The 24,399-nt window shown below is 43.3% G+C and overlaps 1 protein-coding gene across 3 annotated transcripts in view; it reads left to right on the top strand.

Annotated features, from left to right (window-relative positions):
• The window catches only part of RASAL3 (RAS protein activator like 3), an 81,665-nt gene that overhangs the window by 54,669 nt on the left and 2,597 nt on the right, over positions 1 to 24,399 (top strand). For all 3 annotated transcript variants that reach the window (XM_060763537.2, XM_060763536.2, XM_060763538.2), the window contains exons 10-18: positions 580 to 724; positions 2,411 to 2,555; positions 6,776 to 7,012; positions 10,482 to 10,683; positions 12,276 to 12,379; positions 15,622 to 15,919; positions 18,309 to 18,431; positions 20,997 to 21,196; positions 23,960 to 24,035. In XM_060763537.2, the coding sequence (XP_060619520.2) occupies positions 580 to 724; positions 2,411 to 2,555; positions 6,776 to 7,012; positions 10,482 to 10,683; positions 12,276 to 12,379; positions 15,622 to 15,919; positions 18,309 to 18,431; positions 20,997 to 21,196; positions 23,960 to 24,035 (1,530 nt within the window). The remainder of the gene's footprint in view (positions 1 to 579; positions 725 to 2,410; positions 2,556 to 6,775; positions 7,013 to 10,481; positions 10,684 to 12,275; positions 12,380 to 15,621; positions 15,920 to 18,308; positions 18,432 to 20,996; positions 21,197 to 23,959; positions 24,036 to 24,399) is intronic.

The raw sequence follows: 24,399 nt of genomic DNA, 5'->3' as shown, positions 1-24,399 counted from the left end.
CTATGGCAAGCATCCTCAGAAGTAGTGAGGTATCTCTGAGGATGCTTGCCATAGATGCAGGCGAAACGTCAGGAGATAATGCCTCTAGACCATGGCTGTATAGCCCGAAAAAACCTACAACAACCCAGTGATTCCGGCCATGAAGGCCTTCGACAATACATGCTGGAGAATATTGCTATGGCAGCTAAGGTGGACTCAAAGAGCTGTAATCATGTTTAGTCATCCCTCCCTTATGAGAGTGAAAAACTGCAAATAAAACATTTTTAACCTGAGAGAAAATCTTCCTAGGAATGGGTTGTTGTAGGTTTTTCGGGCTATATGGCCATCTTCTAGAACATGGCCATATAGCCCGAAAAACTTAGAACAACCCAGTGATTCCAGCCATGAAAGCCTCCAACAATACATCTTCCTAGGAATTTCTACGTCCTGTGGTAAGACTCCATTGGAAGCTAACTATAGATTCACATTGGGGAACTTATAGATCCCTTGGGTCCTGCTCTAGAAGAAAAACAATAAATGCAATAAATGAGTGAATAAATTAATGGATAAATAATATATTTTCCCCTTTCTATGTTGTAGGACTTTCTGATTGATTTGGGATTGGCAGAGCTGGACCGTTTCGATGAACGAGAAGCCTTGCTTTTCCGCGAGAACACCCTTGCAACCAAGGCCATTGATGAGTACATGAAGCTGGTGGGAGGCCCATATCTTTTGGCCACACTAGGTAAGTTGAGAGAACAGCTGGTGGCAAAAGAGAGGCTATGGCCTAGTGTTTGCAGCAGATACTAGTTTAGGAGGTTTTTATCACTGCTATATTCATATAGAATAAAATGCCAGGTGGTTGATCTAGCCTAAGGTCATGTTAGAGGATTTTTTGGAACTAGTCCTTATGATTCAATTCATTAAAGTGATTTGTGGAACCCTCTGCCACTGGAAAAACTGATGGTCAAAATAATATTCGTAAGAGAATAATTGACCTGTAAGATCTGAGTTTTCTCACAGATCAGCCTCTTGTCCTCATATCTCAAATGCCCCATCTGCACTGCCATATACAATCCAGATTATCTGCTTTGAACTGGATTATATGACAATGTAGACTCATATAACACAGTTCAAAGCAGACAGGGGGTTATCTGTTTGGATATTCTGGTTTATATGGCAGTGTAAAGGAGCCTAAGAAGGTTCTTGATCTCTGTCAATGTGAAGATTGTCAATATCTAGGGCAGTGGTTCTCAACCTGTGGGTCCCCAGATGTTTTGGCCTTGAACTCCCAGAAATCCTAACAACTGGTAAACCGGCGGGGATTTCTTGAAGTTGCAGGCCAAAACTCCTGGGGACTCACAGGTTGAGAACCACTAATCTAGGGTAAAACTGATGTTCCCAGCAGAATTATTTATTTATTTACAGCTTTTATATTCTGCCCTTCTAACCCCGCAGGGGACTCAGGGCAGATTACAGTGTACTCATATATGGCAAACATTCAATGCCAATTTTTTGACATGCAAACATATACAGACAAAAACAGAGGCTATTTAACTTTTTCTGGCCACCAGGGGAGCTGTTGCTTTTCATCGTCCATCTGCGACGCTGATGAAGCACTTCCGCATTCCCCGCATGCTTCCTTGCTGGAATGCTTTGCTAGAGTCTTCTTTATGGCCTCATAAATCAGTTAATTTAGCCTCCCTACACTTTAAGGTGGTACCTAATTTTCCTACTTGACAGATGCAACTGTCTTTCGGGTTGCAAAGGTCGACAACAGGCTACACACAATTGGTTGGAAACCCAATTTAACCCGGACTGGCTTCGAACTCATGACCTTTTGGTCAGAGTGATCTTAATGCAGCTGACACTCAGCCAGCTGCGCCACAATAGGTCCTGAAGTTCTCACACTCATCTAATTTCCCCTCTTTTTCTTTGCCATTGACATAGGTTCTGTTAGGAATTCTGGGGCAGCAGGTGTTTACCTTGCCTATACTCTAACCTTTTGCCACTCTACTCAGGCTGTATCTACACTGCCATATAATCCAGTATCTGATCCCAGATTATCTGCTTTGAACTGGATTATGAGTCTATACTGCCATATAATCCAGTTCAAAACAGATAATCTGGGATCAAAAACTGGATTCTATGGCAGTGTGGATCCAGCCACAGAGAAGGGAGTGATAAGAGTTAAGGTACAGTCCTTACACTGACCTAAGGATGTCAACCCAGATGTTTTGGGGTCAGATTTTTGACTAACAGTTCTAAATCTATACATGAGTATATTCAGTAGGTGATTTTGAGAACTGTCATCTAAAAAAACACAACGTCTTTGTTTTCTTCTGAATGTTGGGTCATGCACTAATCCACAGGTAACTTGACATAGTTTGATTGTAGCTGAATCATACAGGGTTGTGTATGTATGTTACAGGTGACATTGTTGCCCTGCCATGTTCTCTGGAGGACAAGTGTGAAGTGGACCCCAGCAAATGTGCACCATTTGACCTTGCGGACAACCGCAGCAACCTACAGCATCTCTGTGAAGAGGTCTTCCGGAAGATTGCTGAGTCTATCCAGTGAGCATTTGAGCAGGGGTGTTGGGAAAAACTTTCCTCACTAGGTCTAACTAGGCTTTCCTTTGGTACAGGGAGACTGAGATAGGCTTCTCCTTCCCAGATTTGCTCGAACATAAAAGTCTCTTTCAAGATCCCTTGTGGCCCCTTTATAGTAGACACATTCTGCTTGACACTGCCTGAATGTATGTATGAGCTTTCTGATGGATCAGGAGGATTCTGCATTTAATCTTAAGAGCAGGGGTCCTCAAACTTTTTAAACAGAGGGCCAGGTCACAGTCCCTCAAACTGTTGGAGGGCCGGATTATAATTTGAAAAAAATATGAATGAATTCCTATGCACACTGCACATATCTTATTTGTAGTGCAAAAAACACTTAAAAACAATACAATAATTAAAACGAAGAACAATTTTAACAAATATAAACTTATTAGTATTTCAGTGGGAAGTGTGGGCCTGTTTTTGGCTGATGAGATAGGATTGTTGTTGTTGTGTGCTTTCAAGTACATGAGCCAACAATGTGATGTGGCGGCAAAAAAAGGCAATGGGATTTGGCCTGCATCAATAGGAGCATGGTGTCTAGGTCCAGGGAAGTCATGCTACCCCTCTATTCTGCCTTGGTTAGACCACACCTGGAATATTGTGTCCAATTCTGGGCACCACAATTCAAGAGAGATCTTGACAAGGTGGAATGTGTCCAGAGGAGGGCGACTAAAATGATCAAGGGTCTGGAGAATAAGCCCTATGAGGAGCGGCTTAAGGAGCTGAGCATGTTTAGCCTGAAGAAGAGAAGGCTGAGAGGAGATATCATAGCCATGTATAAATATGTGAGAGGAAGCCACAGGGAGGAGGGAGCAAGCTTGTTTTCTGCTTCCTTGGAGACTAGGACGCGGAACAATGGCTTCAAACTACAAGAGAGGAGACTCCATCTGAATATGAGGAAGAACTTCCTGACTGTGAGAGCCATTCAACAGTGGAACACTCTGCCCTGGAGTGTGGTGGAGGCTCCTTCTTTGGAAGCTTTTAAACAGAGGCTGGATGGCCATCTGTCAGGGGTGATTTGAATGCAATATTCCTGCTTCTCGGCAGGGGGCTGGACTCGATGGCCCATGAGGTCTCTTCCAACTCTTTGATTCTATGATTCCAAGTCATTTCAGACTTAAGTTGACCCTGAGCGAGGGCCGGGTAAATGACCTTGGAGGACCGTATCTGGCTCTGGACCATAGTTTGAAGATCCCTGGTTAAGAGCAATTTTTAAAAGTAGAGTATTTGAAGATGTGTTGGTCCCTAGCTGTAGTGCAGGCTGAGAAGCTCATCCTTATTTGAGATTTTGAAGAAGGGTCTCTAATAAAGAGGACAAAATGTCAGTGAGTCACTGCTGTGATCACATGCCATGCATCTCTGAGTTTCTAAGAGGTCCTAGCACAGGGGTGTCAAAATTAATTTTCATGGAGGGCCACATCAGCTTCATGGTTGCCTTCAAAGAGATGGAGAATTAATGGATACAGAGGGCCAACTATATTGGTGCTCTTTTTATCCTATTTGGGTGCCTCGGTGTTATTGAATGATAACTCCCATCACTTTTGATGATCTGCCATGTGGACTGGAGATAATAGGACTTGCAACTCAACAGCACCTATGACTGAGTCTGGGGGAGACTTAGAAGACATTTTAAAGTCAGACATCATATCTACAAATCTTAGATCTATTTTATTATTTATTTTATTATTTATTTTATATCTCGCCTTTCTCCCCATGGGGATTCAAGATGGCTCTATCAAACATCAAACCCCACTATCCTAACTAAACAGAACAATCTGTTGTAGGTTTTTTTGGGCTTTTTTATGGCCATGTTCTAGAGGCATTCTCTCCTGACGTTTCACCTGCATCTATGGCAAGCATCCTCAAAGGTTGTGAGGTGTGTTGGAAACTAGGAAAATTGGGTTTATATATCTGTGGGATCTCCAGGGTTTCCAACAGACCTCACTACCTCTGAGGATGCTTGCCATAGATGCAGGCAAAACATTAAGAGAGAATGCCTCTAGAACATGGCCATAGGTAAAGGTAAAGGTAGTCCCCTGACATTAAGTCTGACTCTGGGGTGTGGTGCTCATCTCCATTTCTAAGCCGAAGAGCCAGCGTTGTCCGTAGACACCTCCAAGGTCATGTGGCCGGCATGACTGCATGGAGCGCCGTTACCTTCCTGCCGGAGCGGTACCTATTGATCTACTCACATTTGCATGTTTTCGAACTGCTAGGTTGGCAGAAGCTAGGGCTGACAGCGGAAGCTCACGCCGCTCCCCGGAATCGAACCTGTGACCTTTCGATCAACAAGCTCAGCAGCTCAGTGCTTTAACCCACTGTGCCACCGGGGGCTCCGGTAGAACATGGCCATATAGCCCGAAAAAACCTACAACAACTCAGTGATTCTGGCCATGAAAGCCTTCAACAATACATAGAACAATCTGTAGCCTTCCAGATGCTACTGTATCAAGCTCTCATCAGCTCTAGTCATGGTGTTGAATTATAACAAATACAGGAGTTGGAGTTCTGGTAGAAAGAGTTCTGGTAGAAGGCGATTCCACCTGAAGATTTGGAAGAACTTCCTTCGGGTGGAATCTCCTTCTTTGGAGGCTTTTAAATAGAGGCTAGATGGCCATCTGTTGGAGGTACTTTGTGCATGGCAGGGGGTTGGACTGAATGGCCCATGTGGTCTCTTCCAACTCTACGATTCTATAATTCTATCTGGAGGACCACATAAATTGACATAGCGGGCTGGATTTGACCCATGGGACTTAAGTTTGAAATTAGTGTCGTAGAACTTGTCAAATGTTGGCCATCCTGCCAAATAGTCATAAAATCAGAGAAACCAATATGCCGCCTATCACACCTAGCACTTTTAAATCTGTACCCACTACTTGGCCTGGCCTTGGTTTTACTGTGTTTATGATGTAATGTTTTGTTGATATTGCTTTATGTTTTTGATTTGCTTTGAGTTGTATTGTTTTATGTTGTTGTTATGTTGAGGCCTCGGCCTTTGTAAGCCACATCGAGTCCTTCAGGAGATGCTAGCGGGGTACAAATAAATAAATAATAATAATAATAATAATAATAATAATAATAATAGTTTTAAGGCTGTTATGTTGTAGCTCCAGGGTTGCTTAGATGTAGCAGAGCTTTTACTCACTCCCTTCTAAAACTGTCAATGAGATGCATTGAAGTGTGTGTGTGTGTGTGTGTGTGCGTGCGTGCAGAGTTGGCATCTGATTGTCTCAAGGATATTCCAGGATCTTTTGCTACATGTTCTTTAAATAAGAAAAATGTATTAGTATCCAACAATTGCCAAATATGTCTGACTTCCATCCCATCCAACCACAATGGGATAAGCAACTGACAGTCAAGCACTAAGGAATTATTGTATAAAAGTTACCTTTATCCTGCTAATATCTAATACCATGGAACCCCTGGTGGCGCAGTGGGTTAAAGCGCTGAGCTCCTGAGCTTGTTGACTGAAAGGTTGCAGGTTCGATTCTGGGGAGCGGCGTGAGCTTCTGCTGTCAGCCCCAGCTTCTGCCAACCTAGCAGTTCGAAAACATGCAAATGTGAGTAGATCAATAGGTACCGCTCCGGAATGAAGGTAACGGCGCTCCATGCAGTCATGCTGGCCACATGACCTTGGAGGTGTCTACGGACAATGCTGGCTCTTCGGCTTAGAAATGGACAGTCAAGCACTAAGGAATTATTGTATAAAAGTTACCTTTATCCTGCTAATATCTAATACAATGGAGCCCCCGGTGGCACAATGAGTTAAAGCGCTGAGCTCCTGAGCTTGTTGACCAAAAGGTTGCAGGTTCGATTCTGGGGAGCGGGGTGAACTTCTGCTGTCAGCCTCAGCTTCTGCCAACCTAGCAGTTCGAAAACATGCAAATGTGAGTACCTCCGGCGGGAAGGTAACGGTGCTCCATGCAGTCATGCCGGCCACATGACCTTGAAGGTGTCTACAGACAATGCTGGCTCTTCGGCTTAAAATGGAGGTGAATACCACACCCCAGAGTCGGACACGACAGGGAAAACCTTTACGTATCTAATACAATGCAAAAGAAACATTTAAACATATCAGTGTCACCACTCCATTCCATCCTGATATATTGGGCCCTTTGGTTCAAAAATTATTGTCATTAAGCTGCTTTTCCCGCATGTCATCCTGCTCTTTTTCTTTGTAGTGCCTTTCCTGCCGAGCTGAGTGAGGTCTTCACTGCCTGGCAAGAGGCATGTCAACTGCGGGGCAAACCTGGGATTGGCCAGCGACTCATTTCAGCTTCCCTCTTCTTACGCTTCCTCTGCCCAGCCATCATGTCCCCCAGCCTCTTTGGACTCACTCAGGCATACCCGAACGATGCCACCTCCCGCACCCTCACCTTGGTGGCCAAAGTAATCCAGAATTTGGCCAACTTTACCACGTAGGTAATTGGGGTCTCCTGCTTGGGTTCAGGAAAAGAGGTTGAGTGTGAAACTTGGAAGCTGGCTTCCAAAGAAACAAGCTAGATTCGCAATCACAGCACTGGCATGGGGAATGGTTTCTCTGTGCTTGTAGAATGCATGACATGGATGGGATACTTTCCTTCAACCAGTTATGCACGTCACTCAATAGTCATTTTTGGTGTCACCCAAATTGGTCTAAAACAGTGTGAGTTCTTGTAACATAGCTCTCTGCATTTTGCCAGGTTTTACCAGCTGCTGCTACTTTTGTGTCCTCTCCTTCCCCTTCCTTTCCTTTTATTTCCTTTCCTTTCCTTTTTTTGTTTTTCTTTTTGTTTTTTGTTTCGCTATGGGGAATGTTTTTAAGCAGCTTCTTATGGACCTCATCAGACAGGCAAAATTGCCTGCCCTATGAGCCTTGGATCTCACTTGTGAGGCATGGATTCTGCCAGATCACATCGCACGATGTCAATCTACTTCCGGCAGGGTTCCATGTCTTAAATGAAATCCAATGTCATAGTAAACAAGGGAGAGAAGCCAGGCAGTGACACTTCCCCCTGTGGGATAAGGTAGGAATGATGCAGGATGTGTGGCAATAGGTTCCAATGTTCACCATTACACTTTCCACGAGTGATGGTGAATCCCCCAGCTATCGTCCGGATTGAAAATCTCCATGTGATGAGGTCCTGAGATCTGCAGTAGAGCTTTACAAAACTGGGTTGGTTCATTGAGGTTTTATTTATTTATTTTAATTGGTTTTCAATATTTATTTATTTTCAATATTCTTATGTTTAATTCTATTTTAATTTTTTAAAATAGATTTTATTGAGTTGTATCATTAATAGATAGAAAGTAAAACAACGAAAGAGTAAGAACAATTTTTGGATAGGAAAGCTTGGAAAATGAGAGGATTTTTTAAAAAGAGAGAGACAGAAAAGGAAAAAGAAAAAGTGTTGAAGTACCCAGGGAGAAGCGCAACCCTGGAGAAGGTTAGGTGTTGTAGTCTCCATGACAGACCCTCTGGACTTCAGATTCTGCTCGTGAATGTCAGATCCGTCAACGGTAAAACATCCGTCATCCAGGACCTGGTCTTGGATGAGGGGGCGGATCTGGCTTGCCTCACCGAGACGTAGTTGGATGAGTTGGGTGGAGTTAATCTCACCCAGTTGTGCCCACCAGGTTTCAGGATGCACCAACAGGCTAGATTCGGGGGGGGGGGGGCAGGGAGGAAGGATTGTGGTGATCTTTAGGCAGTCCATCGCTCTGGTCAGATGCACCGTTCCACAATCTCCTGGGTTTGAGTGTGTCCACCTAAAGGTGGGAACCCAAGACAGCTTGGGGATTCTGCTGGTGTACCGTCCACCCCGTGACTCTGCAGTTTCCCTCCCCGAGTTAGCTGAAGTGGTCTCAAATTCGGCCCTAGTCTCCCGGCAACCGTGTATTATTATTATTATTATTATTATTATTATTATTAAATATATAAATAGTTTGACTTCCTTCTATTCTTCAGTGGTTGTAAATTCATAGTTATTAGTTATTATAAAATTCTATTTTAATGTTTATATCCTTGGGCATAAACTATTCATTGTATTCTTTTTAGCACTGTACACCCCTTGAGTCTCCTTTAAGAGTGAAAAAGTAGTATATAAAACGATAATCATTATCATAATCATTGTGCTGGGTATCAAGTATATCCACAATTTCTACCATGGCACGAACAAAATGGTTCTTCAATCTCTTGGCTACCTCACATCCCTGTGTATTTTTAAAATGTTTGCAGAATGAGCCATGTGAGATATGCATTGATGCCTGAGGGAATGTGTGGTCTGTGAAACCCGCATTACATTTATGCAGGAATGCTTTGTACTGTACACCTGTGACCTGTTATCACTTTCATCACAAGTTCTTCAGAATGAGGGAGGACTTGTGGTGGGTTGGCTTGTGTGTCACTTTACTTCCCAGACCAAGAGGATGAAGAGATGTGGAGGATTAAGAGATCAGCAGGAACTGTTATCATTGGTCTTCTTTGGTCATCAGTGCCAGTGATGAGGAATCTGGTGGGGATGAGAGACAGGGCCTTCTCAGTGGCGGCCTTTTGGCTGTGGAACTCCTGTCCCAGGGATATTAGATCGGACTCTACCTGACCTTTCAGAAAAGAGTGAAAACCAAGCGTTTGGAGCTTCAGCATGACCAGATAAACACAAAATTGAACACGGAACAGCTGAGATGATGTAAACGGATGAGGAACTGGACTGGAAGACGTTCTTGTTTTTTATAGATTTTTATCGTTTTTATAGCTTTTATGGTTCTTATATGTATTTATAATGTGATTTAATTGCTTTAACTGATATATGTGTGTGTGTGTGTGTGTGTGTGTGTGTGTGTGTAGGAATCTGTGTGTGAAGAGGAAAGTTGGTTTTTGAGTGCCTGATAGAAATAAGCAGTTATGTGTTAAAGACTTCTGATATAGAGAAGCAGTTAGTTAAATACAGCTCGAATTTTAAGGAACATAAAGAAGGCTAGTGTTGCCTTAGTTCAGAATATAATTCAGCCAAGAGTGTGTAACGCAAGTAACATGTTTGTGAATATGACACATTGATAGTTTACTCAGAAAAGTTAACCAAGTAAATGATACTGACTGTAAGCCTCAAGATTGCAACAAAACACAAATGTAACCACATTTATAAATAAACTGTGTTACTTTGTTATACACAAGAGTGTTTCATTGCCTGTGATATAAAGTACAATGGTTTAACAGCACACAGAAAGTCCCAGCCAATATAAAAGAAGAAACTGAATCAGTATAAGGCAGCAAAGAGGTTTTTAAAAGAGGAAATAGTCTCTCTCTCTCTCTCGCCACAATATAAAAACTGTGTCATTACGTGTTGTTAATGTTACTGATTGTTTTTGCTTTATTTTGTGTATTATTGTTGTTGTTGTTTTATTGTTTTTTGGGCTCGGCCTCATGTAAGCCGCACCGAGTACTTTGGGAGATGGTAGCGGGGTACAAATAAAGGCCTATTATATATATATATATATATATATATATATATATATATATATACACACACATACATACATATGTGTGTGTGTGTGTGTGTGTGAGAGAGAGAGAGAGAGAGAGAGAGAGATCTAATTGTTGCCGGTCTGTATGCCGCCCTGAGTCACCTTTGGACTGAAATGGGCAGGATAAAAATAACATAAATAAATAAATAAGGCCTAGTCATCGAAGATTTTTTTTAGGCAGTCATTTAAAGAAGAAAGGTCTTAAAACGGATCCAGGAGGTGCTGTGTGGGGATTTAATTATTTTAATGGGTTTTTAATGGTTTTATTTAAGCCCCCTGAGTCTCCTTGGGGAGAGAGGGTGGCTTAAAAAAGTTGTTGTTGTTGATGATGATGATGATGATGATGATGATTATGTTAATTATTTGTCATTCTCTTTCCTGCAGATTTGGGGAGAAGGAAGCCTATATGAGTTTCATGAATGAGTTTCTGGAGCAGAACTGGGGCTCCATGAAGTCTTTCCTCAGCAGTGTATCAAGTCCTGGCAGTGCTATCCACATGGTTGCCTTTGATGACTCCATCGACTTAGCCCTGGAGCTGTCCATCCTGCACTCACTGCTCTGCAACATGTTCTCCTCTCTAGAACCAGTACTACTAGTTGCTTCTTTCTAAATGTGGGGGCATCCTACACACAATGGGCTTGGCACAGGGTAGTTCAATGCTCAGACTGGCATTTTAGCCTCTTGGCCATCCCAATCCCTTGTGGTTGGGGTACAAAATAGAATAAAGAGAAGCCTGGTTCTGAATTCATGGGGGAGAGTGTTCTTTTGCAGTTCCCTGGAACTGTCTGCCTGTACTTACAGCTCATCAGTGGCTTAAAACGATTTAATTCAAAGTGCTGGTTAAGACCTGTAAAGTCCATGTCCAGGCTATTTGGCAGATCTCGTCTCCCAGTGTGAATCTGCCTAGGCCTGGAGATCCTCAGGTGAGGCTTTTCTCTAAGTCCCATTACCATTGCAAGTGCATTTGGTAGGAACACCAAATGTGGCCTTCTTGATGGCTGCCCCTCAAAGTTGACATCACTGCCCAGGCAAGACAGAAAGGCCTTTTCCTTTCTGTGCTTCTGGTGGTAGGCGAAAACTGTTCTTTTTAAGCAGTCATCTAAAGAAGAAAGGTCTTAAAACTGATCCAGAAGGTGCTGTGTAGTGATTTAATTATTTTAATGGGTTTTAATGGTTTTATGTGAGCCCCATGAGTCTCCTTGGGGAGAGAGGGTGATTTAAAAATAAAGTTGTTGTTGTTGTTGATATTATTATTATTATTATTATTATTATTATTATTATTGGGTTGTTGTGGGTGTTTTTTTTTTAGCTATATGGCCATGTTCTAGAGCGATGGTTCTCAGCCTGGGGTCCCCAGATGTTTTTGGCCTTCAACTCCCAGAAATCCTTACAGCTGGGAGACGAGATCTGCCAAATACCCTGGACATGGACTTTACAGGTCTTAACCAGCACTTTGAATTAAATCTTTTTAAGCCCCAGGTTGAGAACCACTACTCTAGAGGCATGACGTTTCGCCTGCATCTATGGCAAGCATCCTCAGAGGTAGTGAGGTCTGTTGGAACTAGAAAAATGGATTTATATATCTGTGGAATGACCAGGGTGGGACAAAGGACTCTTGTCTGTTGGAGCTAGGTGTGAATGTTTCAACTGACCACCTTGATTAGCATTTGATGGCCTGGCAGTACCTGGGGCAATCTTTTGTTGAGAGGTGATTAGATGTCCCAGATTGTTTCTTCTCTGTTGTTTTGCCGTTGTAATTTTAGAGTTTTTAATACTGGTAGCTAGATTTTTTTCATTTTCAGGGTTTCCTCCTTTCTGTTGAAATTGAGCTTGTGGATTTCAATGGCTTCTCTGTGGAGTCTGAAGACTACCTCTGAGGACTACCTCACTACCTCTGAGGATGCTTGCCATAGATGTCAGGAGAGAATGCCTCTAGAACATGGCCATATAGCCTGAAAAAATCTACAACAACCCAGTGATTCTGGCCATGAAAGCCTTCAACAATACATTATTATTATTATTATTATTATTATTATTATTATTGGCCATAGTGAGAGGAACTCTTACTGTCAGTCTCTGGGCAAACCACGAGATCAATTTGCAATTTCTGCAAGTCTAATTCCTGGGTGGCGTGAGTAGGCTGTCTTACCGCAACCTTTCTGTTGTGCTTTTTGCAAGCGAACACAGGAGAGTTTGGAGCCTCTGCCCACCATCCTTCATGCCATACAAGAGGGAACACCAGTACCTGTCTCTGTTCGACTTGGACCAAACACAGTGGCAAGGTAATGACTGACTGCTTCTGCTAATGGTTGGAGAGGGGGACACACCAAATTGAGAGTAAGGAGGAAGATTAGGAAAAAGAAGAGAACTGACTCTTAAGGGAACTCAGCAACCAGATGTGGAAGGTTGATCTGGCCCAATATTTAGTGCGAATCAGAAAGCACCACAACCCTGAGTGGACTTTCTTTCCCTGGAACATGGGTGGTGTGGATAATTCATGGGCAGGTGGATTTGGATTTTAGGTAGCAAGTCATTGCCTCTGGGGCATTTTCTGAGGCCCCCACCCATCTTTCTGTGCATCATGTGGTTTCTTGCCTAAGGAAGAACTGTTAGTCCTTAAAATATTTAAAATATCAAATTTGGGCGGATTATGTTATGCATATTTTGATTTCCATAACTTAAACTGTAGAGCTGTACCGGGCTAGTCATAGAATCATAGAATCAAATAGTTGGAAGAGACCTCATGGGCCATCCAGTCCAACCCCCTGCCAAGAAGCAGGAATATTGCATTCAAATCACCCCTGACATATGGCCATCCAGCCTCTGTTTAAAAGCTTCCAAAGAAGGAGACTCCACCACACTCCGGGACAGAGAGTTCCACTGCTGAACGGCTCTCACAGTCAGGAAGTTCTTCCTCATGTTCAGATGGAATCTCCTTTCTTGTAGTTTGAAGCCATTGTTCTGCGTCCTAGTCTCCAGGGAAGCAGAAAACAAGCTTGCTCCCTCCTCCCTGTGACTTCCTCTCACATATTTTATACATGGCTATCATATCTCCTCTCAGCCTTCTCTTCTTCAGTCTAAACATGCCCAGCTCCTTAAGCCGCTCCTCGTAGGGCTTGTTCTCCAGACCCTTGATCATTTTAGTCGCCCTCCTCTGGACACATTCCAGCTTGTCAATATCTCTCTTCAATTGTGGTGCCCAGAATTGAACACAATATTCCAGGTGTGGTCTAACCAAAGCAGAATAGAGGGGTAGCATTACTTCCTTAGATCTAGACACTATGCTCCTATTGATGCAGGCCAAAATCCCACTGGCTTTTTTTGCCGCCACATCACATTGTTGGCTCATGTTTAACTTGTTGTCTACGAGGACTCCAAGATCTTTGTGGTTTCACCCAGAATAAAGCTGGAAAGCCAAGCTTATTCTGAGTTAAAATAATATATGGAATAATCAGGAACTTCCAGGAAGGTCTGCGTCTTTCCACATATGGGCCCTGTGGGGACTGCATCTTGGGATCGCCATGTGGGTTCAGGCGGAGGTGGGGTGGTGGCAGTGTCATGCCTCCTGTGTCACAAAAACTTAATGTGCAGATTTTATAAATGTGAATTTAATATGATGTGTGGGAATGAATGGAAGATGAATGTATGGATGGAGCTACTAATTTTGAAGACACCAGTATAATATTAAGGCCTGCAATGACTAACTACTGGACTGTGATTAAAACCTGCTAAAAGTAAACTGTGATAAGAACACTTGATATTTCAAGTTCAGGAAATGTTTGCAATATTCTTATGTTAAGAAGGAAGTTAACATAAAATCAACACGAATCAAGAAGAGTCAACATCTGGCCAGGAAACTGAGACCGAGATTGTGGCGCAGCTGGCTGAGTGTCAGCTGCATTAAGATCACTCTGACCAAAAGGTCATGAGTTCGAAGCCAGCCTGGGTTGGAGTGGGTTTCCAACCAATTGTGTAGCCCATTGTCGAACTTTGCAACCCGAAAGACAGTTGCATCTGTCAAGTAGGAAAATTAGGTACCACCTTAAAGTGTGGGGAGGCTAAATTAACTAATTTATGAGGCCATAAAAAAACTCTAGCAAAGCACTCCAGCAAAAAGCATGCGGGGAATACGGAAATACTTCATCAGTGTCGCAGATGGACGATGAAAGCGACAGCTCCCCTGGCGGCCAGAAAAAGTTAAATAGCCTCTGTGTATGTCTGTATATGTTGTATGTTAAAATTGGCATTGAATGTTTTCCATATATGTGTACACTGTAATCCGCCCTGAGTCCCCTGTAGGGTGAGAAGGGCGGATTATAAAAGCGGTAAATAAATAAATATATGGAGCCAGGATGGAAGAAGTCTATCATTAGTTTACAACTTTTGGACTACATCAACAGAATATTCCCATAAAAGACTCAGTCTAATAATGTTCAAAGTGTTGCAGACCTGAGGAGTCTGTTCCACCCGCTATGCTCTGCTCCATGGGAAGGAGACAGGTAGTGTACCTATCGAGAGTGGCAGATTTGCATGGGAGCAGTCTGGTCACTTTGGCCTTCTTTCTCAAGGGAAGAGGAAGAAGTGCACTTTTGGAGTCTTAGATTTTGTGCAGGGAATCAGGTTCTGCTGTATGGAAAACAGATATCCGGTCCTTGGCATTGTTCTTAGGGAAAGAAGTTTTGGCATTTCAGTGTGTTGAAGTTATGGCATTAGGGAAGTTTTGGAACTGTATGTTGACCAGATGCAGGAAAGCAAGTTCTGGCCTAACAAGTGCTTCTCCAAGGAGGGAGAAAATGATATGGTAATATTTGAATGCCTGAGGATGAATGCGTGAACATGTGTGTGAATGTTGAGTGAAAATGTAATTCCCCTTTGTCTGTTTGTTAGTCCAATTTAACTGTTAGTTGTTGTACAACTGTTAGTTGTTGTAAATACTATACGGTTCCAGCCCAGCGTATCTGTCTGAACGCATCTCCTTCTACGTCCCGCCTCAGAGTTTAAGATCTTCTGGGGAGGCACTGCTCTCGGCCCCACTTCTATCACAAGTGAGATTGGTGGGGACAAGGAGCAGGGCCTTCTCGGTGGTGGCCCCTCACCTATGGAACTCACTCCCTGGGGAAATTAGGTCATCGACATCCCTCCTCTCCTTTAGAAGGAAATTAAAAACATGGATTTGGGACCAGGCCTTTGGGTAATCTGGCGGATAGATAACGGACAAGCGACGACTAGAATTAACGGATTGGACAATGTGGAATTTGAATTTACGGACTTTGATCTGGTAAACATTGAGCACTAGATTGTTTTTAGGGATTGTGATGTATAATGGATTGTTTTATTGTTTTAATTACTGTTTATACGTTTTATTTTTTACCTTGTTGTTGTGCCATTTTTCATTGTGGTAGCAGCAGGGCTAAGGGTTCAAGGCACTTTAGAGGGCTGCCAAATGGGAGAAGGAGCATAAGCATTTCCTTTTTCCTCATCCTGAATCAGAATTATGTGCTGACTGCTTCCCATATGTTTCCAGCCATTCCAGACAGGCAGAAAACCAGAAGCCAGGATTTGTGCCACCGCGGGAGCTGGACAAGCACAGCCCTTTGATCAAGAGCCAGTCCATGACCAGCATACAGAAGGGCCAAAGGAAGGAAGAGCCACTGGCCCCTGTGCAGCCACCCAAAACCCGGAGCAAAGTGCAGCGCACTCAAAGCGTCCCAACCCAGACCAAGGGTGGTCGGCGTCTCCAAAAGCAGAACAGCATGGAGCATGTGGCTGACAGCAGCCCTGAGCCCAGTATTTCCGGCTCACACCAAAGCAAGGCCATGCAGGTAATCTGGGCTCGAGATCAGGGGTCCACAACATTTTTAAACAGAGGGCCAGGTCACAGTCCCTCATACTGTCGGAGGGCCGGATTATAATTTGAAATAAACATGAATGAATTCCTACGCACACTGCACATATCTTATTGGTAGTGCAAAAAACACTTAAATACAATACTATAATTAAAATGAAGAACAATTTTAACAAATATAAACTTATTAGTATTTCAATGGGAAGTGTGGGCCTGCTTTTGGCTGATGAGATCAGATTGTTGTTGTTGTTGTTGTTGTTGTTGTTGTTGCTGTTGTTGTGTGCTTTCAAGTCGTTTCAGACTTAGGTTGACCCTGAGCGAGGGCCGGGTAAATGACCTTGGAGAGCCGTATCCGGCCCCCGGGCCTTAGTTTGAGGACCCCTGCTCTAGATGAACTCCTCCAACCATTCAAACTTTGGTCTTGCAGCTGCTTGGGCTCAGCCTATCTCCAGTTCTTTGCAGGGCAAGGACCAAGGCAGCATTCATAAGCAGTCCTGAAAGCTTTTGTGGATCAGTGTGAAGCTTAGAATGTTTTTTTTTTCCGGCTGACCAAGAGTTTTGCCAGTTTTTGATGATATGTCTATGAAAAACGATTTTTGTTCCTGGGTTATAAATGCCATTTCCTAATTGGTTCTATCAGAATCATAGAATCATAGAATCAAAGAGTTGGAAGAGACCTCGTGGGCCATCCAGTCCAACCCCCTGCCAAGAATCAGGAATATTGCATTCAAATCACCCACAACAGATGGCCATCCAGACTCCAAAGAAGGAGCCTCCACCACATGGAAGCACATTTTGCTCTAGTTTTTCAATGAGTATCCCATAGAGTCTCAAGCAATTGCGGTAGCCACAAAAAAGAAGCTTCTGGTGTATAACTACTTTCCAAGTTGGTACCCACAATTAATCTGAAATAGCACTTTCCAACCGGCAACAGATTTTTTTTCAAATTTTGTTTCATATTGTTTTTCTCAATTTATGAAAAAAAAACATTTTTGTGCATTTTGTGTAAAATGAAAAATAGTTCTGCGCTTGCTCTTGCATATGATGAAATGTCACACTGAATCCGAAAACTTTAGGTACCTTAAAGAAAAGAAAATTAGCATTTTTTTTCAAATCAGGGATCCCCCTGCCTTTCTCTGCTCCCAATCCTCTGATTTGATTTGATTGTACAGAGCTCCTACTGATCCATTATAATCCCTTGGTCCCTTCAATAACAGTGAAGAACACATGAGCACAGAGACTTCAATAGACTTAACGATATTTAGTTAGATAGTTTCTTGCTTTCTGCACATTTCTTTATTCTGACTGCAGAATGTCAGCAGAATGTAAGAAGCTGGGATTTGTAAATGCAAAATTTGGCAAGTAAAGAGATGTATTTATTTATTTATCATGTCAGGAGCGAACCAAACAGTTGTATTGCATTAAAAACAAACAAACAAAACACAATGATTGCAAACTTGGCATTCTCTTAAATGTCCTTTGACCAGTATCTGGCCACTTGGAGTGCTTCTGGTGTTGCTGCAAGAAGGTCCTCCATGGTGCATGTGGCAGGGCTCAGGTTGCATTGCAGCAGGTGGTCAGTGGTTTGCTCTTCTCCACACTCGCATGTCATGGATTCCACTTTGTGGCCCCATTTCTTAAGGCTGGCTCTGCATCTCGTGGTACCAGAGCGCCTTCCAAGTCGTCCAGTTTTTGGTGTGCCTGGAGAGAGTCTCTCATTTGGTATCAGCCATTGATTGAGGTTCTGAGCCTGCTACTTTTGGACTCTCGCTTGCTGAGGTGTTCCAGCGAGTGTCTCTGTAGATCTTAGAAAACTATTTCTTGATTTAAGTCGTTGACGTGCTGGCTCATATCCAAACAGGAGATGAGCTGGAGATGTCACTGCCTTGGTCCTTTCACTACTGGTTGCTACTCCCTGGTGGATGTCAGGTGATGCAATACCGGCTAGACAGTGTAATTGGGCAGGAGCTGTCACTGATGTCCTTTCACTATTGGTTGCTACCCTACCCTTTATGTTGTGCAGTGTCCACCCCCATTATGAGATGGGGTTTGAACTCGGGACCGTCTGCATATAATGCATGGATTTTGACACTGTGTTCTGGGACTTCTGGAAAGCCTTGGATAGCAGTATTCCCAAGTCTTCCTATCTGGTGTGATCTCTCCGTACTGGCTCTGCTGTCCCACCTGTATCTGTATTCAAGTTGACAAGGAAGACTTTCAAATCTCCCTTCCATTTTCCCACATCAGATTGACAAGCATATTCTGTTAATATAAATAATGGGGATGAGCCAGTCATGGGTCACTCTTGGTTTTATCATCTCTTATCTGATCTGACCCCCTTTTCCATAATGTTGCTTGTATTCCAGGGTTATTCAAAGCTCCGTCCATCTGCATCACTTCCTAGGAAACCCACCGTGCCCTGGCTACGGCACTCGGAGGAAGCAGCTGCAACTCAGAATGGCCTGTATGCCCTGCATCCACTGGAAGAGGTAATCGAATGCTCAGTGCACCAATCCAGTGGGACACAGCCCATCGGATCTTACATGCTGTTCTTAGATCCAGACTCTTATCTTATGAACTGACTCACATTCCCCTCACTTCTCCTTTGATTCTTGGTATTTCTTTGATGTACAAGGTTCACAAGGTCTGATACCATGATGCCATTGTATCCTTTTTACAGTGGATACAGCCACTAATCGATCAAGGGTGCACACCTTCAGTAGTTGGGTTGGAGGACAGATCCCCTAATCCAGTGTTTCTCAACCTTCCGAGTTCTGTGACCCCTTAATACAGTTCCTCATGTTGTGGTGACCCCCAACCAGAAAATTATTTTCATTGCTACTCCGTAACTGTAATTTTGCCACTGTTATGTCATGTTCAGATTCCATCTGAACATGAGGAAGAACCTCCTGACTGTGAGAGCCGTTCAGCAGTGGAACTCTCTGCCCCGGAGCGTGGTGGAGGCTCCCTCACTGGAAGCTTTTAAACAGAGGCTGGATGGCCATCTGTCAGGGGTGATTTGAATGCAATATTTCTGCTTCTTGGCAGAATGGGGTTGGACTGGGTGATGGCCCACCAGGTCTCTTCCAATTCGAGGATTCTAGGATTCTATGAATTGTAATATAAATATCGGATATGCAGGATGTGTTCACTGGACCAAGTTTGGTACAAATACCTGATATGGCCAATTTTGAATATTGGTGGAGTTGGGGGGGATTGATTTTGTCATTTGGGAGTTGTAGTTGTTGGGATTTATAGTTCACCTACAATCGAAGAGCATCAAAGAGTTTTCTGAACGCCAACAATGGAATTGAACCAAACTTGGCACACAGAACTCCCATGATCAACAGAAAATATTGGAAGAATTTGTGGGCATTGACCTTGAGTTTTGGAGTTGTAGTTCACCTACATCCAGAGAGCACTGTGGACTCAAACAATGATGGATCTGGACCAAACTTGGCAGTGATACTCAATATGCCCAAATGTGAACACTGCTGGAGTTTGGGGGAAAATAGACTTTGACATTAGGGAGTTTTAGCTGCACGGACTTATAGTTCACCTACAATCAAAGAGCATTCTGAACCCCACCAAGGATAGAATTGGGCCAAACTTCCCACACAGAACCCCCATGACCAACAGAAAATACTGTGTTTTCAGATGCTCTTTGGTGACCCCTCTGACACCTGCTCGCAACCCCCACAGGGGTCCCGACCCCCAGGTTGAGAAACACTGCTCTAATCAGTCATAGACATAGACAGTGAGGAGTTTTGAACCTATTGAGGAAATGAGGTGCTATAATATCAGGAGGCAGCATTTTGCAGGAAGCGGAGGAGGATTTCTTAAGCCCCTTGGCATGACATCTGAAGCTGTTATGTAAGCACTGGGGCACTGATCAGAAGTCTCAAGAATCCTTGGGGAAACCTTTGATAGCCTCTTCCTGACCCTGGTGGCTAAGGGACCAGAAGAAGAAAATGTCTTGCCAGGGAAACACGGTAAAGAGTTGGTCTTAGAAGCAAGACTGCTTTGACCAGCTCTTCTCCTTCCAACATGATACAGCCTTTACAAAGAAATCACAGGTCTCCATTCAATGCAAAGGAAAGGGCTGACTAGAGGGGAGGAGGTTATTTGGAGGGAGAATAGGCAAAATAGATGTGACTCAAGGCAACCTTTCTAGTTGTCAAAGGCTTTCATGGCCGGAATCACTGGGTTGTTGTAGGTTTTTTCGGGCTATATGGCTATGTTCTAGAGGCATTCTCTCCTGACGCTTCGCCTGTATCTATGGCAAGCATGCTCAGAGGTAGTGAGATCTGTTGGAACTAGGGAAATGGGTTTATATATCTGTGGAAAGACCAGGGTGGGACAAAGGACTCTTGTTTGCCGGAGCTAGGTCAGTTGAAACATTCACATGTAGCTCCAGCAGACAAGAGTCCTTTGTCCCACCCTCGTCTTTCCACAGATAGTCATCGAGAGGATACCAATTTGTCCTATTTAAAATATTTCCCGTGTTTTTCTTTTACAAAAAAGTCAGTTCATCCATATTCTTTATTTCTGTTATTTTCCCTATCACTCTTCTATAGGTGGAATCGATTCTTGTTTCCATTCCCTTGCAAAAACAATCCTAGCAGCTGTCATAATATATGTCAATGTTTATATTCTCATTCATTTAATTGTAAGTCCAAATCTGTAAATCCTAATAGATAATATTCTGGTTTTATCATAAAACTTTTTTAAAGAATCTTTTGCGTTTCTTCATGTATCTTTGTCCAATATTTAATTGCTACCTTACATGTCCACCACATGTGGTAAAAGGAATCAGAGTCTTCTTACATATGCATGTGTATTCTCTGGAATGGAATAGACCTCAAAGCATCCATTTTCCAGCCTTTCTCCTCCTCCTCTTTGACCTCTGCTCATCTTTCTTAAGCTGGGATGGGAATCCAACTCAGAGTCCCTTGTCTCATCACCTCTCTGCCCAGCTCAGGATGACCCAGTAAGGAAATCTCACTGCTCCAAACCCCTGACTGGTCTAATTGTTTACTTTGCGTATCCCACAGTATGGGAAACATTTGGAACAACTGCAGGCTGAGGTGACCACAGCCAAGGAGAAGCAGACGCTATTTCAGGAACAGCTGGAAAATCTGACTGCTCAGAATCAAGTGCTTCTGGAAGAAAAAACAAAGTTTCAGGAACAGGAAGAGATTCTCTATAAGAGGCTGGAGGAGACGGAGAGCTGCCTTGTTCAGCTTATCAGCAGGTGAGAGTCCTCAAGCCCCATGGTGCCATGAGTTCAGGAGTGGGCAAAAAAGAAGCAAAGAAGTTGTTGGGCTGTAACGCACAGCATTCTTTGCCATTGACAATGCTGCTAGAGCACTGAACTGTCCCCCACTCCTGTCTTAATCACAGCTTTGGTTTTTATTTTACTTTGCTGGACTATAGTTCTAAGAGGACCTCGCTGGTCATGTTGGGGTTTTTGGGTCCTTCTCTTTTGGTTCTATACGGCTCCGGCCCAGCGTATCTGTCCGAACGCATCTCCCTCTACGTCCCGCCTCGGAGTTTAAGATCTTCTGGGGAGGCCCTGCTCTCGGCCCCAACTCCATCACAAGTGAGGTTGGTGGGGACGAGGAGCAGGGCCTTCTCGGTGGTGGCCCCTCACCTGTGGAATTCACTCCCCGTGGAAATTAGGTCATCGACACCCCTCCTCTCTTTTAGAAAGAAATTAAAAACATGGATATGGGACCAGGCTTTTGGGTAATAAGGCGGATAGACAAAGGACAATGACGACTAGAATTGATAGGATTTGACAATGTGGAATGAATTTACGGACTCTGAGCTGGCGAACGTTGAGCATTAGATTGGTTTTATTGATTATGATGTATAATTGATTGTTTTAATTGTTTATATTTGCTGTTTATATATGTTTTATCTTATTGTGTGCGTTGGCATTGAATTGTGCCTTTTGTAAGCCGCCCTGAGTCCCCCCCTCGGGGGTTGAGAAGGGCGGGGTAGAAATGCGCGAAATAAATAAATACATACATACATACATACATACATTTGTTCACTTTTCACTAAGTTTTAATATGTGACGGTCTGGAAGAGCCAGACAAGACAGAGGTACTCCTGGTCAGTCGTAAAGTCGAACAGGGCATAGGGTTACAGCTGTGTTGGATGGCATTACACACACACACCCCCCCCCCCCCCCCCCACGAAGACACAGGTTTGCAGCTTGGATGTGATCCTGGATTCATCGCTGAGCCTGGAACCCCAGATCTCGGTGGTGACCAGGGGATCATTCGCACAGTTAAAACTTGTGCACCAGCTTGGGAAGTCTGACTTGGCCACGGTAGTCCACGCTCTGGTTACATCCCGTATAGACTACTGCAACGCACTCTATGTGGGGTTGCCTTTGAAGCTTCAAATGGTCCAATGGGCGGCAGCCAGGTTGCTAACAGGTGCAGCGCTCAGGGAGCGTACAACTCCTCTGTTGCGCCAGCTCCACTGGCTGCCAGTTTGTTATCGGGCACAATTCAAAGTGCTGGCTTTAGCCTATAAAGCCCTAAACGGTTCTGGCCCAGCTTACCTGTCCGAACGTATCTCTCCTTATGAACCATCTCAGACTCTAAGATCATCTGGGTAGCCTTGCACTCACTCCCGCCTTCGTCACAGATTCGGCTGGTGGGGACGAGACAGGGCCTTCTCAGTGGTGGCCCCCCAACTATGGAACACCCTTCCTAGGGATATTATATTGGCCCCCCTCTCTCCTAACATTTCACAAAAAAGTTAGATCCTCAGCGTCTCATTACTAAAATCACTATCCAATCGCATTGTCTGACTGTTCCATAGATCTAACTTTGTCTGTTACACCGCATCTGTAAATGCTTGCTAAAAAGCCACTTTTTAACTTTTTTGTGAAACTTTTAAACTTTTTTCCACTTGAGGTTACCATAGAGTTACCATGGAGGACCTAAACATTCCTAGAAAGGACGTTTTGTTGGATCTGGGTATTTGAAACCATGGATACTGCTCCCATTGATATGTGGGTTGGATCTACGGAACAGTCGGACAATGCAATTGGATAATGATTTTAGTAATGAGACGCTGAGGATCTATGCTTTTATTTGTTTTTTATTGTTTCGTTGGTTTTAATTGTTTTTAATTGTGATTTATGTTGGGGGCATCAAATTGTTCCGCTGTGTAAATTGCCTTGAGTTGTCTTCGGGCTGAGAAAGGCGGTATATAAATATGGTATATAAATAAATAAATATATAAAATGAACTTAGTAGTCAGGAATTGCCATTTTCAGTTGCATATGTTCTGAGAGGAATACAAAACATTATATAAAGGAAAGCAACTTGCAAAAATGAGTACAAAGTGTCTGCGAAAATGCATCTGTTAGGAAAAGTATGGTCATGAATTTAAAAAAATTGTCGTGTCAGGAGCGACTTGAGAAACTGCAAGTTGCTTCTGGTGTGAGAGAATTGGCCGACTGCAAGGACGTTGCCCAGGGGACGCCCAGATGCTTTGATGTTTTTAATCATCCTTGTGGGAGGCTTCTCTCATGTCCACGCTTGGGGAGCTGGAGCTGACAGAGGGAGCTCATCCACCTCTCCCCAGATTCGAACCTGCGACCTGTCGGTCTTCAGTCCTGCCAGCAGAGGGGTTTAACCACTGCGCCACCGCAGTGGGTTAAATTTAAGACAGGGAGAGTAAGACAATTAAGAACTAATAAATTTGTCTACTCCTTGCTAGCAAATCTAAAACTTATTTTGACGCCTGTAACAAGCTGCTTCTCACCCTTGCAAACAGCAGAGCCACATCACAATAATATGGAAAAGGGAACTTCATATCCATTTCATCTTGTATCATATTTCTGAGGTTTGCAGGTGGTATCTGAAGGCTGAAAAATATGTTATGCTCAAGGTTGGTTAGAGAACCAAGGCTGTTCCAAGGCTAGCTAGGCAGGGAAAAGGGAGATTGCAACCAGAATTCATGAACCATGCTGGCTCCTCTTCTTTTTCAGAGTATCGAGTCTAGAGGCCAGCTTGAAGAAAGATTATGGGAAGCTTCTAGCCAGTGAGGAGAAGACCAAACAACTGGTAAGGGCTCACCATAACTATTGAAGGCTTTGATTCAATAATAATAATAATAATAATAATAATAATAATAATAATCCTTTATTTATACCCTGCTACCATCTTCCGTAGGACTCAGTGCGGCTTACAAGAGGCCGAGCCCAAATATATCAATAAAACACAACAACAACAATACAACAATAAATAACTCATAAGTAAAGCAAAACAATAACAATAATATTCAAGCCAGTGGTCCTGAGGTGGTAGTGGACAGAAATGTAGCACAATTTTTGGGATATAATCATTAAAGGCACGGGGATAGTTCAAAGGATATACAGAATATTAGAGCTCATTCAGTACTATTAATGGATAAAGGCATGATGATGAT

The sequence above is a fragment of the Anolis sagrei genome, chromosome 2 (genome assembly GCF_037176765.1).
Source record: "Anolis sagrei isolate rAnoSag1 chromosome 2, rAnoSag1.mat, whole genome shotgun sequence".
Lineage (NCBI taxonomy): Eukaryota > Metazoa > Chordata > Lepidosauria > Squamata > Dactyloidae > Anolis > Anolis sagrei.
The sequence above is the reverse complement of the archived record's forward strand: the minus strand, read 5'-3'. Positions and strand labels throughout refer to the sequence as shown.